At 40.4% G+C, this 12,673-nt stretch overlaps 1 protein-coding gene and 1 long non-coding RNA gene across 12 annotated transcripts in view; one reads left to right on the top strand and one right to left on the bottom strand.

Moving 5' to 3' along the window:
• The window catches only part of Rdl (Resistant to dieldrin), a 181,264-nt gene extending 179,312 nt beyond the window's left edge, over window positions 1-1,952 (bottom strand). For all 11 annotated transcript variants that reach the window (XM_076529709.1, XM_076529711.1, XM_076529712.1 and 8 more), the window contains exon 1: window positions 905-1,952. In XM_076529709.1, coding sequence (XP_076385824.1) covers window positions 905-1,002 — 98 coding nt within the window. In that variant the 5' untranslated portion in view covers window positions 1,003-1,952. The remainder of the gene's footprint in view (window positions 1-904) is intronic.
• LOC143264111 (uncharacterized) overlaps window positions 1-12,673 on the top strand; it is a 404,244-nt gene that overhangs the window by 200,154 nt on the left and 191,417 nt on the right. The window lies entirely within an intron of this gene.

Genomic DNA, 12,673 nt, shown 5'->3' with positions numbered 1-12,673 from the left:
GTCTTGAAGTCACGAGGGGTGGCGTCATTGTGATCATTGAAAGAGCGTGCGCCCGCCGGTGTGTCGTACGTCTGGGCATGCAACCTAGCTGCATGTTTCCGCTCATTTACATGCAATCACGAACGTGGATCCAGACGTAGGTGTACAAGCTAGAGTATTGTCAAAGATGGATGTCCCGCGTGTAGGCACGTGGGGATCATACTCGGATCATGTGATAGCTTAACAAGGATCGTCACCTAACAGGGCCATCAAAATTCGCTCGTTTTTCGCTCGTGTCGCGCCCATTCCGCTTATCGACCAATTTCAGTGTGCCGCGGTATCCGCGTGCACGCCACAGCCGCGGCCGTGTAATCGAGATACAGGATTATGGATCATTAATTAAATCCTTGCGCCCGGCTCGTTCGTAGAATCAGCTGCAAGTGTATCGATTCACCAGAGGCGGGGTATTCCGGGCGCATTAGGCTCTCTCGTCGATTAACATCGACCCGCGTGTCCGTTCGAGGTCAACCGGGTAGAATTTGATTCTCGCACGGTTCACCTTTCCGCCTGGAGAACTCGCGGCACGCGTTGCACGGCTGACTTTGCTCGGAAAGTTCAAAGAGACCTTCACACACACACATACACATGTATATACACGCATGCCGTGAGTCCGCGGACTGTTTCAGCGGCTATCGATTCAGACGGCTGCGACTACGTTTCCAAGCCGCAAATTATACGTCTCCAGTAACGGGGAGACATTTTCAATTACGCGAGGACCGGGTGCTCGTTAATCATCCGGCCGCGAATTACGCTCGAGTGGAACGAATTCGAACCGGTACGAATCGAGTCCAAGTTCAAGGGGACGAAAATCGAACGGGACCGAAGGGAATAAGGGCGAGATGCGGAATAACGAAGATGTACTTACGCGGCTTGCGCGAACGGAGCACGATGAGTGGCGGGCAGCAACGCGACCGTGGCCGCGAGGAGGGCGAAGCTCCAGGAGGCGGCGTGGAAGGACTTCATGTTATCCGCGTTCAGGCTGTCCAGGTTCGGCCCGTTCGCCGTTCACGAGGACGTCGACGACGAGGACGACGACGAGGACGACGAGAAGGACGTCGGCGAGGACGCCAGCGGGTGTCCTGAGGCGTTGTTACCTGGCGCGTTGACCCGGTGCCTCTCTGCGTGCCGTCCGCGTCTCACCCTCACCCCTTCTTCCACCTCGTCCTCCTCTTCCCTTCCTACCCTCCCTCCACCCGCCCCGCCCTCCTACCTCCGTCTTGCTCTCGCCGTCCGCTTTTCGCTCTCCACTTTCCTCGTACTTTTTCTCGACTATTTGTACCAGGCTCTTCTCGCTACCCTCGATTTCGATTTCACCCCGGGTTCTCTTCACTCAACACTCGCGACTCGACGTTTCCTCGCGACACTCTCCTCCTCGCTCGTTTCCTGCGATCACCTCACACCGAGATCCTAACCAAGACGGTGCGGTCTCCTGTGGAGCGGCGGACACTCGCGGATCACAACCAGATCGAACAACTTCTTCGCCGACGTTCGCTCACCCGCGATACAGTCTGCTCGATAGCGATCTCCAACGAGCCACGATACAGTCTGACGACACCGTCTGGATCAGCCTTCAAGTTCACGAGCACCGTTCGCGCGACTCCGTGCCTCCTCTCGTTCCTCCTGGCGGATTACCGATTCACCTGGGAGATTAGGGATGAGGAGGGTCCAGGGAAGAAAACAGGGGCGGAGGAGGGAGATACTTGTTCGTCGAGGATCCTTTCGTTCCTCCTCTTCTACAAGCTCGGAACCGCCTGATCGGCCGAGATGTCCTGCCGCAGGCTCCGCTTCCACAGGATCCTTCTTCCTTCGGCGATGGACATTCTTCTCTCTTCTCCGCTCTCTCGCACTCTCGCTCTCGCACTCTCTCTCGCTCTTCTCACGGGGACACTCGGTCAGCACCCGTGCTACACCGCTACGCGCTCGGGAGTGGCGGCTCTCGCGTCTAGCCCGGCCGTATTAGCGCGCAAGCGCTCTTCCTTCCTCTCTTCTTGCTTGCTTCCCTGCCTTCCCTATCTCTAACCCACCTGCCTGCTTCCCTGCGCGTTTCTCTTCCTCTTTCGCCCCCTGATTAGGCCACCCCTCACCTGCCAGCTGAGAAACCGCCAAGGATCCGACGAACGTCCGCCGATACAAACCCAGCTGACTATTTTCGATGTAAACTCCTTTTCCGCTTACACACGGAATTCCGCCTTTGACGCTCGTTTCAAGGTTTCCTTATCAAAGTGTCTACCTTTTTTTTATAATCAAACTTCTTTTGTCGTGGTTGCGAATTTAGAAGGATCTTGCAGCCGCAATGTAGGCCTTATAGGCTGCGGAACTGCGGATCTATCGATGGGACTTTGGTGAAAAATTGGGAAAGGTGCAGATGAAAGCATTATGGGTCATAGAGTCTGAAAAGTATAAGCTATTTTCTGAGTGTATCTTTTAAGATTGCTAGGTTTACAATTATATTCTCTACCATCCTCAAACTTTAAAAATTTTCAACTACTACAGAATTACTTTTTCATATTTTCAACTATAATTGCAAATTTTTCAAGTTCCTTTCTCGAAATCGTGAACTTACCAAATTTTCAGCTACCGCGGAAGTTTCTCAAATTTGCAAAATATTTTTGAAAGGGCCTTCAAACTTATTCTCCAACATTCGAATTACATCTCTAGCTTGCAAAAATTTCGCAAAATCCCGCTGCAACTTCTGAAACTTCCCTAACTTCGGCCAATCGAGGTTCTTTCGTAACCGAAGGTATTTGATCCTATTTTGAGGGTGTTTGATGTTTAGTGACGGGTTTATTTTAAAACGGATCGATAGAGGGGATTTTGGGCAGTTTGAGTTCGAATTCTATTGTGAACTGTTTGCTTTCAAGATCCGCGTTGTAATCCTCTTTTTCTGATCAAGATTGGATCAATCGTTCGTTCGGTTATCCGCGGTTCGCTAGCTTCTTTTTTACTGGTCGACTGATCCTTTCGAATCTATTTACACTGAAACCACTGGAACGTCTTACCTGCACCGACGATCTTACTTCGCTGAGAGGCTCCCTTTAGAATTCTAGCTGATCTTCTCAGAAATTTATTTTATCTCCGTGGAAGTGAATTTCCTTTCTGTTTCTCGGCTGAAATTACGGGACGGGAAAATGGCAAACGTTTATCATCCGCTATAAAGTAACAATCAAATTTCAGTTTATAGATACTTGATTGCTGAAAGCTGTTTGTCGCGTTCAACTTATTGACGTGTGCATCTGCATCGTGTGTGTGCCATCGCTTTATCGCTGTTTTATCGTTATTTGGTGGTGTGTCTCGATATTTCGTGTTTCGAGAGGTCGGAGTTTATTCAAGTTGTCTAGGAAATAAATTGTTGGAATATTTTATTCGGTGTTGGAAATTAAGAATTAAGTATCATATGTTGCATATATCGCGATTGTACCGATCGTACAATTGGATCGATATAAATAACGATAGACGTTAAATTATAAATAACAGTAGATATTTGTAGATTATTATAAATATTAATAGTCTGATTCCATCTTCTTTCCATCGACTTTCCATCCGCAGTTAGATTAAATGATAATAGGTATTTATAGGTATTAATATTAATGGATGATAACATATGTGGGATGTATAATATGTGAAGATGCAACGTATGATTCAAAAATTTGAAGAATAGAAATGTAACTGAAAAATCCAAAAATTTGTAGAAGAGGTAGAAGTTTCAAGATTAGCAAATTGTAAAATATGAAGATTTGTTGATTTAAGAATTTCAAAAACCATGTCACAAAATTTTTAAGCTATTTCTAAATCTAGAAGTACCATTTCCGCAAATTTCTAAATTGGACTCCTAAATTTCAAGGTTAGATCCTAGATCTCTAAAATTTTAGATGTTAAAAATTCTGGATTGTCAAATTTCTAAATTGCAAAGTCGTGAATCCACGATTTTCAAGATTTGAAAATTGTTAGGTCTTTCAATTATTCGAAATTCATAGGTCATTAAGTAGGGTCTTGGAATCTAGGGAGATTTCTAAATCCTAAGATTTGCGAAGACTTAGGTGTTCAATTTAGTAGAACTCTAAATTTTTAGCTTCACAAGTGCCTAGATCACCCAACATCCTCAAAGTACTAAGTTACAAATCCCTAGACTTCCATATGTCTATGTCCCTAAGTTTAAAAGTTTCAGTTTCTCTCAATGTCCAAATTCCACATCTAATGTCCTCAAATTCGAAGCTCTCCAAATAGCTAAACCCCAAAATTCTCACTCAGATCTCCAAATCTCTAGTTCCCCGTGTTACTGTCCCAAAATTCTTAAACTATCACCAAATTCTTCTAAAGTTGTTATGTCGAAAAATTCCTAAATTCCTCAGTGTACAAAACTGCAGGCCCCCACATCTGTAAAGTGGAAATACCTAGATCCTCACATCTCTAAAATGGGAATACCTAGATCTTCACATCTCTAAAGTGGGAATATCTAGATCGCCACATTTCTAAATTGTAAATAGCTAGATCCCCACATTTCTAAGTGGAGATACCTAGATCCTCACATCCAAAGATCCCAAATACCAAATTCCCCGAACTCCTATATTCTAAAATTCTCAATCCAAATTCTAAACATCCAAAATTTGAAAATTCCCAAATTTAAGCTGAGCAATTCTGAACTTCACCAAATTCTAAAGCCATCATATCCTAAGATCCCAAAACTCCTCAGTGTCCAAAACTGCAGATCCCCACATCTCCAAACTATGGGTACCTAGATCCCCACATCCATATCTCCCCAAACACAAAATACCCCAAACTCCCATCTTCTCAAACTCTCACCCCAAATTCCAAACTTCAAATCTTCAAATCCCCAAATCTCCAACCCGAAAAACTCCGAAACTCCCAACCTTTAAGTCGCGTAAAATCCTCAAAGGTCAAACGGCTTCCACTTCGTATTTTTCTTCAGCAAAATTAGATTTGCTCTCGCCTGTACCACCCTTTCCAACGAATCAAGTATTAAATTGACATTCATAGTTCCCTGTATTATTTGCATTTCTCTCAAAGTATAGCTGAAGAAGCTCTTCATTTCGCAACCACCTGCAGCTTGAACTTTGCCTGTGAACTTTGTTCTCGAGCATCCCGGCTGTGAAGTTCATTCGGCTGGTCCCGTCGAGCAACGTTTGCGTCACAAAGACGGAGCACGGTTCGACAAAAGGGGAAAAGGACGCGCGTAAAACACGCCCACGTAAAGAATCCCGACTTCTTATTGCGTGTATCCAGCGAGGTAGGATAATTAAAATCGTAGGAGACCGAGCGGACGAGAGTTCTTTTCGACTTGCTGATTCTGAACCGAAAGCATCGCTCGCAGGGTAAACATTGGAAGCCGGCGTATGCGAGCCTGCGTGCATCCGCGTATCTAAACTCAATGGCGTAGCTAGGCTTTTTGTTTGTGGTGGGGATGTTGGAATTTTGGGGCTGTTGGTTCAACGAGGGATCTGGGCTTTGGACGGAGCAGAATCTTTTTTAGGTAGACATTTTGGGAGTTGGAGATTTGGGGTGTAGGGAGTTTGGAGATGGAGAAATTTGGGGGTTGGAGGTTTAACTATTTGGGGTTTGGAGGATTGAGTGTTTTTGGGATTCGAGGACGGTACAATTTGGAAATTTTGGGATTTGCAAGGTTGGGATTTGAGAATGGGGGAATTTGGGAATTTTGGGACTTGGAATTTTGAGATTTGGGAAGTTGGGGTTTGAAGATGGTGGAATTTGGGACTTTTGAGATTTGAGAAGTTGGGATTTGAGACTGGTGGAATTTAGGAATTTGGGGATTTCAGAATGATGGAATTTGGGAATTTTGGGATTTGGTAAGTTGGGATTTAAGAATGGTGGAATTTGGGAATTTTGGGACTTCGAATTTTGGGATTTGGGAAGTTGGGATTTGAGGATGGTGGAATTCGGGAATTTCGAAATTTGAGAAGTTGGGATTTGAGAATGGTGGAATTTGGGACTTTTGAGATTTGAGAAGTTGGGATTTGAGAATGGTGGAATTTAGGAATTTGGGGATTTCAAAATGATGGAATTTGGGAATTTTGGAATTTGAGAAGTTGGGATTTTAGAATGGTGGAATTTGGGACTTTTGAGATTTGAGAAGTTGGGATTTGAGAATGATGGAATTTGGAAATTTTGGGATTTGAAAATAGTGGAATCTGGGAATTTTGGGATTTGGTAAAATGGGATTTGGGAATTTTGGGATTTGGTAAGATGGCATTTAAGAATGGTGGAATTTGGGAATTTTGGGACTTGGAGTTTTGAGATTTGGGAAGTTGTGGTTTGAGAATGGTGGAATTTGGGAATTTGGGGATTTGAGAATGGTGGGATTTCAGAATGGTGGAATTTGGGAATTTTGGGATTTGACAATAGTGGAATTTGGGAATTTTGGGACTTGGAGTTTTGAGATTTGGGAAGTTGTGGTTTGAGAATGGTGGAATTTGGAAATTTGGGGATTTGAGAATGGTGGGATTTCAGAATGGTGGAATTTGGGAATTTTGGGATTTGACAATAGTGGAATTTGGGAATTTTGGGACTTGATAAGTTGGGATCTGAGAATGGTGGAATTTGGGAATTTCAAGAGTTTCAGGATTTCAAAATTTCAGGATTTTTAGACCCAGGAATTCTTGCATTTAGTATGTGGATTTGCATGTTTTAGAATCTGGAGAATTTAGATATTTGATCTGTAAATTTTGTGAATTTGATAAATTTAACACTAGATAGCCTGTAAATTTTGTGACTCGAAATTCTTGTAATCAAAAAATTTACAGACTTTACACGTTTAACAATTACAAATATATGCAAAGTTGAAATTTCCAGATTAAAAAATTTGATAATCAGAGAATTTTATATAAAATTTTAATTATAACAATAATTACTCGAAGCTACCACTACAAGATGTATAAGATTTAAGTGTTTCAATAGATATTTTTAGTTACGCCAATGGTCGAACTAGCTCGATAACCGTCCGGTACCTTTCAATTCAATTGCATATCGAAGCACCTGTCTTTGTGAACGTACGATTCGATTTCACGAAACCCCTTTTTGCTGGATTTGTTTTTTCTCTTGCATTTGCTTTGATACCCGAGAATCTTCTGTATCTTTTCGCGGTATTTCTTTCTCGATAACTTTCCTCTGATCGTGCAACAAGATATTCCGTTAATCGTAAGTGTCCTTTCAAAACTTACAAATATTAGATGGGAAAAATCTCAACATTCCTTTTTCGATCAATTAAAAGACAACATATACACAATTCTTTTCATCCATTGACCTTTAACAAGGTTAAATTTATTAAACAATTCATTCTTAACGCATCGTTAGAATATTGGTGATTAAAGGTTGAACTTTAAACTGAAGGTCAACTTCGAGCATTCTTTATCGGTTTTTTATCAAATTCAACTTTATACATTTTTTGAAGGTCATTATTCTATAACATTTTTAAAATAACATGGTGTTGATGTTCAATAAATATACTTAATATAATTGATATAGTTGATATTTTAAATATTTGATATTCCTGTTTAATGAAAATCAACTACTAAATAAAATATGTAATTTTACATTGCACATCAAACTTGATATACAAACCGTCTATAAAATAAATAATTACAAAATTTGATGTTAATATATAACATTAAAATATAAATTATAGTAAGTGCTTATTTGATACACAAACATCAAGTAAAAAATAAAATATGTAATTTTACATTGCACATCAAGTTTAATATATAAATTAATCTTCAAGTATACAGTGTGTCCCACAACTAGTGTAGATCCCTGAAATGAGGGGTAGCTGTCGTGATTCTGAATAAGATTTCCCTTTGCAAAAATGGGGTTTGAAGCTTCGTTTTTGAATTATTAAGGAAGAACGCGGACCAATCAAAGCGCGAGGATTATTACGCGTTGCACTATTACGCGTCGAATATCCACGCGTTGGATTACTACGCGATGGATATCCACGTGCTGGATTACTACGCGTTAGATTACCACGCATTAGATTCCTACGCTTAGAACTACCACGCGTTGCATTATTACGCGTTGGATTACTACGCGCAGAATATGCACGCGCCAGATTACTACGCGTTGGATATCTACACGCTGTATTAGTAAGCGTTGGATTACTACGCATTGGATTACTACGCGTAGGATTGCTACGCGTTGCATTACCACACGTGGCATTACTACGCGTTGGATTACCACGCATTAGATTCCTACGCTTAGAATTACCACGCGTTGCATTATTACGCGTTGGATTACTACGCGCAGAATATGCACGCGCCAGATTACTACGCGTTGGATATCCACACGCTGTATTAGTAAGCGTTGGATTACTACGCATTAGATTACTACGCGTTGCATTACCACACGTGGCATTACTACGCGTTGGATTACCACGCATTAGATTCCTACGCTTAGAATTACCACGCGTTGCATTATTACGCGTTGGATTACTACGCGCAGAATATGCACGCGACAGATTACAACGCGTTGGATATCCACACGCTGTATTAGTAAGCGTTGGATTACTACGCATTAGATTACTACGCGTAGGATTGCCACGCGTTGCATTACCACACGTGGCATTACTACGCGTTGGATTACCACGCATTAGATTCCTACGCTTAGAATTACCACGCGTTGCATTATTACGCGTTGGATTACTACGCGCAGAATATGCACGCGCCAGATTACTACGCGTTGGATATCCACACGCCGTATTAGTAAGCGTTGGATTACTACGCGTAGGATTACCACGCGTTGCATTACCACACGTGGCATTACTACGCGTTGGATTACCACGCATTAGATTCCTACGCTTAGAATTACCACGCGTTGCATTATTACGCGTTGGATTACTTCGCGTAGAATATGCACGCGCCAGATTACTACGCGTTGGATATCCACATGCTGTATTAGTTAGCGTTGGATTACTACGCATTGGATTACTACGCGTAGGATTACAACGTGTTGCATTACCACACGTTGCATTACTACGCGTTGGATTACCACGCGTTGGATAACTACGCTTAGAATTACCACGCGTTGCATTATTACGCGTTGGATTACTTCGCGTAGAATATGCACGCGCCAGATTACTACGCGTTGGATATCCACATGCTGTATTAGTTAGCGTTGGATTACTACGCATTAGATTACTACGCGTAGGATTGCCACGCGTTGCATTACCACACGTGGCCTTACTACGCGTTGGATTACCACGCATTAGATTCCTACGCTTAGAATCACCACGCGTTGCATTATTACGCGTTGGATTACTACGCGTAGAATATGCACGCGCCAGATTACTACGCGTTGGATATCTACACGCTGTATTAGTAAGCGTTGGATTACTACGCGTGGGATTGCTACGCGTTGCATTACCACACGTGGCATTACTACGCGTTAGATTACCACGCGTTGGATAACTACACGTTATCCGAAGCTGCCGTTCTCGCATCTGCGCATGCGTAATCCTCCAGCTCTGATTGGTCCGTATTTTTCCTTAATAATTCAAAAACGAAGCTTGAAACCCCATTTGCGCAAAGGGAAATCTTGTTCAGAATCACGTCAGCTACTCCCCATTTCGGGGACCTGCACTAGTTGTGAGATACCCTGTATAACAGTATAAATTTTGATATTGTACATACAAATATCTATTACAACAAATGCATATATCATATAGAAACATCGACTATAAAATAATATATGAAATTTTGCATGAAACTTGATATACAAACGCTCCATAAAGTAAATAACTATAAAAACGGATATTAGTACTTGATATACATCAACTATAAAAGTTAATTACAGCTAAAAATTGTGCTATACACATATCAATAAATGCATAAATCCCTCAAATTATTAAATACTTAAATCTAACCCTTAAATATAACCTATAAACTTATAATATAATTGTTTTTAAATAACATATATGACTAAAAATGAAAAAAGCACCATAATCGATTGTTTTTCAAGAAGAGGTTTCGCTTTTGAATAAACATCACGTTCCTTTTAGTCGTCGGGCGAAAAAGGATGGTAAAAAAAATAAAATGGATGGCAAGGACGAGATGGAACGAAGTTTTATTAGGTTCTTTTTACCGCGGAGTTTGCCGCTGCTGGAAACGGGATGCGACGCATAATACTACCTTAAGATCCCGTAACAATATTTGGATTCCTGCTGGAACGTGTGTCTTGTAACGGAGCCTGAATTTTAGAGTAGACTCGGTTTTCGACGCAGTGGCTGCTATACATAATTCGAAAAATGCTGAAATAAGGAGCACCGCGAAACGTAAGATTGTCTTGGCAAGAAGCACACTGAAGTACGTGACCCCTCAACTTTCAGAACTTTCGGCTCAATGTTTAATAAAAAGTCAACTCGTTATGTTCATTAAGAAAATGTCCGCCGGATGAAAACTGTTTCAAACTGTCATTTTTATTCAGCATCTGCGACGCAGAAATTTTACTTTCGACAAAATTGTAGTTTAACAATGTCGCTTAGTGTTTGCTTAAGTAATTGTTGATGAACAGCTGCTGTTGTTTCTTTAAACATTTCTCACTTGTGTCACTTTTAGTTACGAATAAAAAATACTTTAATTGTTTATGAAGAACTGTTTGTTTATTTACACATTTTTATGTATGTCTGACTTTTAGTAAAAAGTAAGAAATACTTTCTAAATTATTTCTAAATTAAAAAATTTAGAAATTTAGAAATTGAAAAAGTATAAAAACTTAAAAATTAGAATATTAATCAATTTAAAGATATGATAAGCAAAATAGTGATAAAATTCCACAAAATACATAAATTTATTTTAATTTAGTTTTCCCACAACTTAACTTCTTTCTCCCAACGAAAAGCATAAGAGCAGCGAAAAATACTGCAGCGGGTAAAGTCGTTTTTAGGCTTGAATCTCAGTTTTATTCAGAGATAAGTAAAAAATATAGAGAGATGTAGATCGTGGAGAAGAAAGAAAGAACGAAATAAGATCATCAAAAACGAGGTTTTCATGACCGGTCTAACGAGGTACGAACTTTTTAACCTCCTATAACTGAAATCTTTTATGTTTGCGAAAACAAGATTACCTACTCCGGTATTATGGAAGCACTGATAATAACATGCATACACGAACATCGTAAAATACGTTAAACAAATTAGAGTAATGTGCTTTATGATTTTAAAGGGAAACTTTAATGTTATTTATTCGATAGAAATATTAGTCATTTTTTCAAAAGTGTTTTAAAGGTTTGACGTTTTTTATAATTTGAAATTAATTGCATTAAAATTTTTTTAATTTGGAGTTACGCATTTTCTCAGTTTGCAAATTTGTAAATTTACGAATTATAAATTTTGTTAGTTGCATTTTAAATTTGTAGATTTACAGATTGATAAAATTTCTAAATATATAGGGTGTAACTCACGATTTTTCCACTTGTAACACCATGTATAGATTTTGTAAATATCTAACTCTTTAACTTTCTTTTCAAACTTCCTAAATGTCTATCTCCCTAAATGTCCAACTCTCTAAATCCCTGAATTATTTACGACTCTCCACTAATCCCTTAGGGTTAACAAATCGCAACAACATATTTTCATCAACCTCCGCACTGCCATATTTCACAATTTCTTCAATTCCCGCTTTCCAACATTTCCCTAATAATTCCCAAACTTTCCGACTTCCTTTCTGCAAACTTCACGAACAAAGAACAGTATCAAAGTCAGCAAATAAAAATATAATCGTATCAGTTTCAAAGACAATGGCTATCGAACAAAATCAATTATCTGACCGTAGCGAACGTGTAATCAACAACTTACAGCGATTCTCCGATCAATCGGTTCGAGGGATGAAACATGATCAAAGCTCGAAAGCCCTCTTCCCGAGTTTGTCGTTGATTACAAAGGGGGTATGCTGCGAAACGACATAGTGGACGTTCAAACAAGGATTTCGGTTCCGATTTTACAGGAAGACCCAGGTATCGGTGGTGTCCGCGAATTAACCGAGCGCAAGGTTTCACCCGGTGCATTCGCTCGGCTGAATGTGCAGGAAGTGAGCTGCAAGAGAGAGAAAGAGTGACGAAGAGAGAGAGAAGGTAACAGAGTCGATACTCGCGCAAAAGTTCCGTTCGAGAGTTTAACGGTGACATTCCGTGGTAAATCGTGAACCCATTGCTGAATCTTCGTTGCAATCGATCCCCCATCGTGATCCTCGAAATTGATAGCTCTCTTCACGGACCAATCCTTTCTCTTTATCTTCCTTTCCTTGTTTACTGCACACGTTTGCAAAATAATTAAATTGTTCGTCGGTTTATTGGAGAGTCGTACGACATTTATAGACGACATAATTTTATTTCATAAACTGACGTACGAATTTTTTTGGAAATTTTTTACTAGGTTTTGTACATTTTATTTATTTTTGTGGCACGCTTTTGGAGGAACTGAAATGAGATTTCGAGGTTCAAATATAGGTTAGGACCAAATATAGGTTAGGTTTACTAAATGGGTTTGTAAATTAACAATTTTTTACAAGTTTTTGTACATTTTATTTATTTTTGTGGGACTCTTTTTGCAGAATTGTTCAAATGAGATTTCGAGGTTGAGACACGTGGTTCAAATATAAGTTAGGACCAAATTTAG

The sequence above is a fragment of the Megachile rotundata genome, chromosome 3 (assembly GCF_050947335.1).
Source record: "Megachile rotundata isolate GNS110a chromosome 3, iyMegRotu1, whole genome shotgun sequence".
NCBI lineage: Eukaryota > Metazoa > Arthropoda > Insecta > Hymenoptera > Megachilidae > Megachile > Megachile rotundata.
The sequence above is the reverse complement of the archived record's forward strand: the minus strand, read 5'-3'. Positions and strand labels throughout refer to the sequence as shown.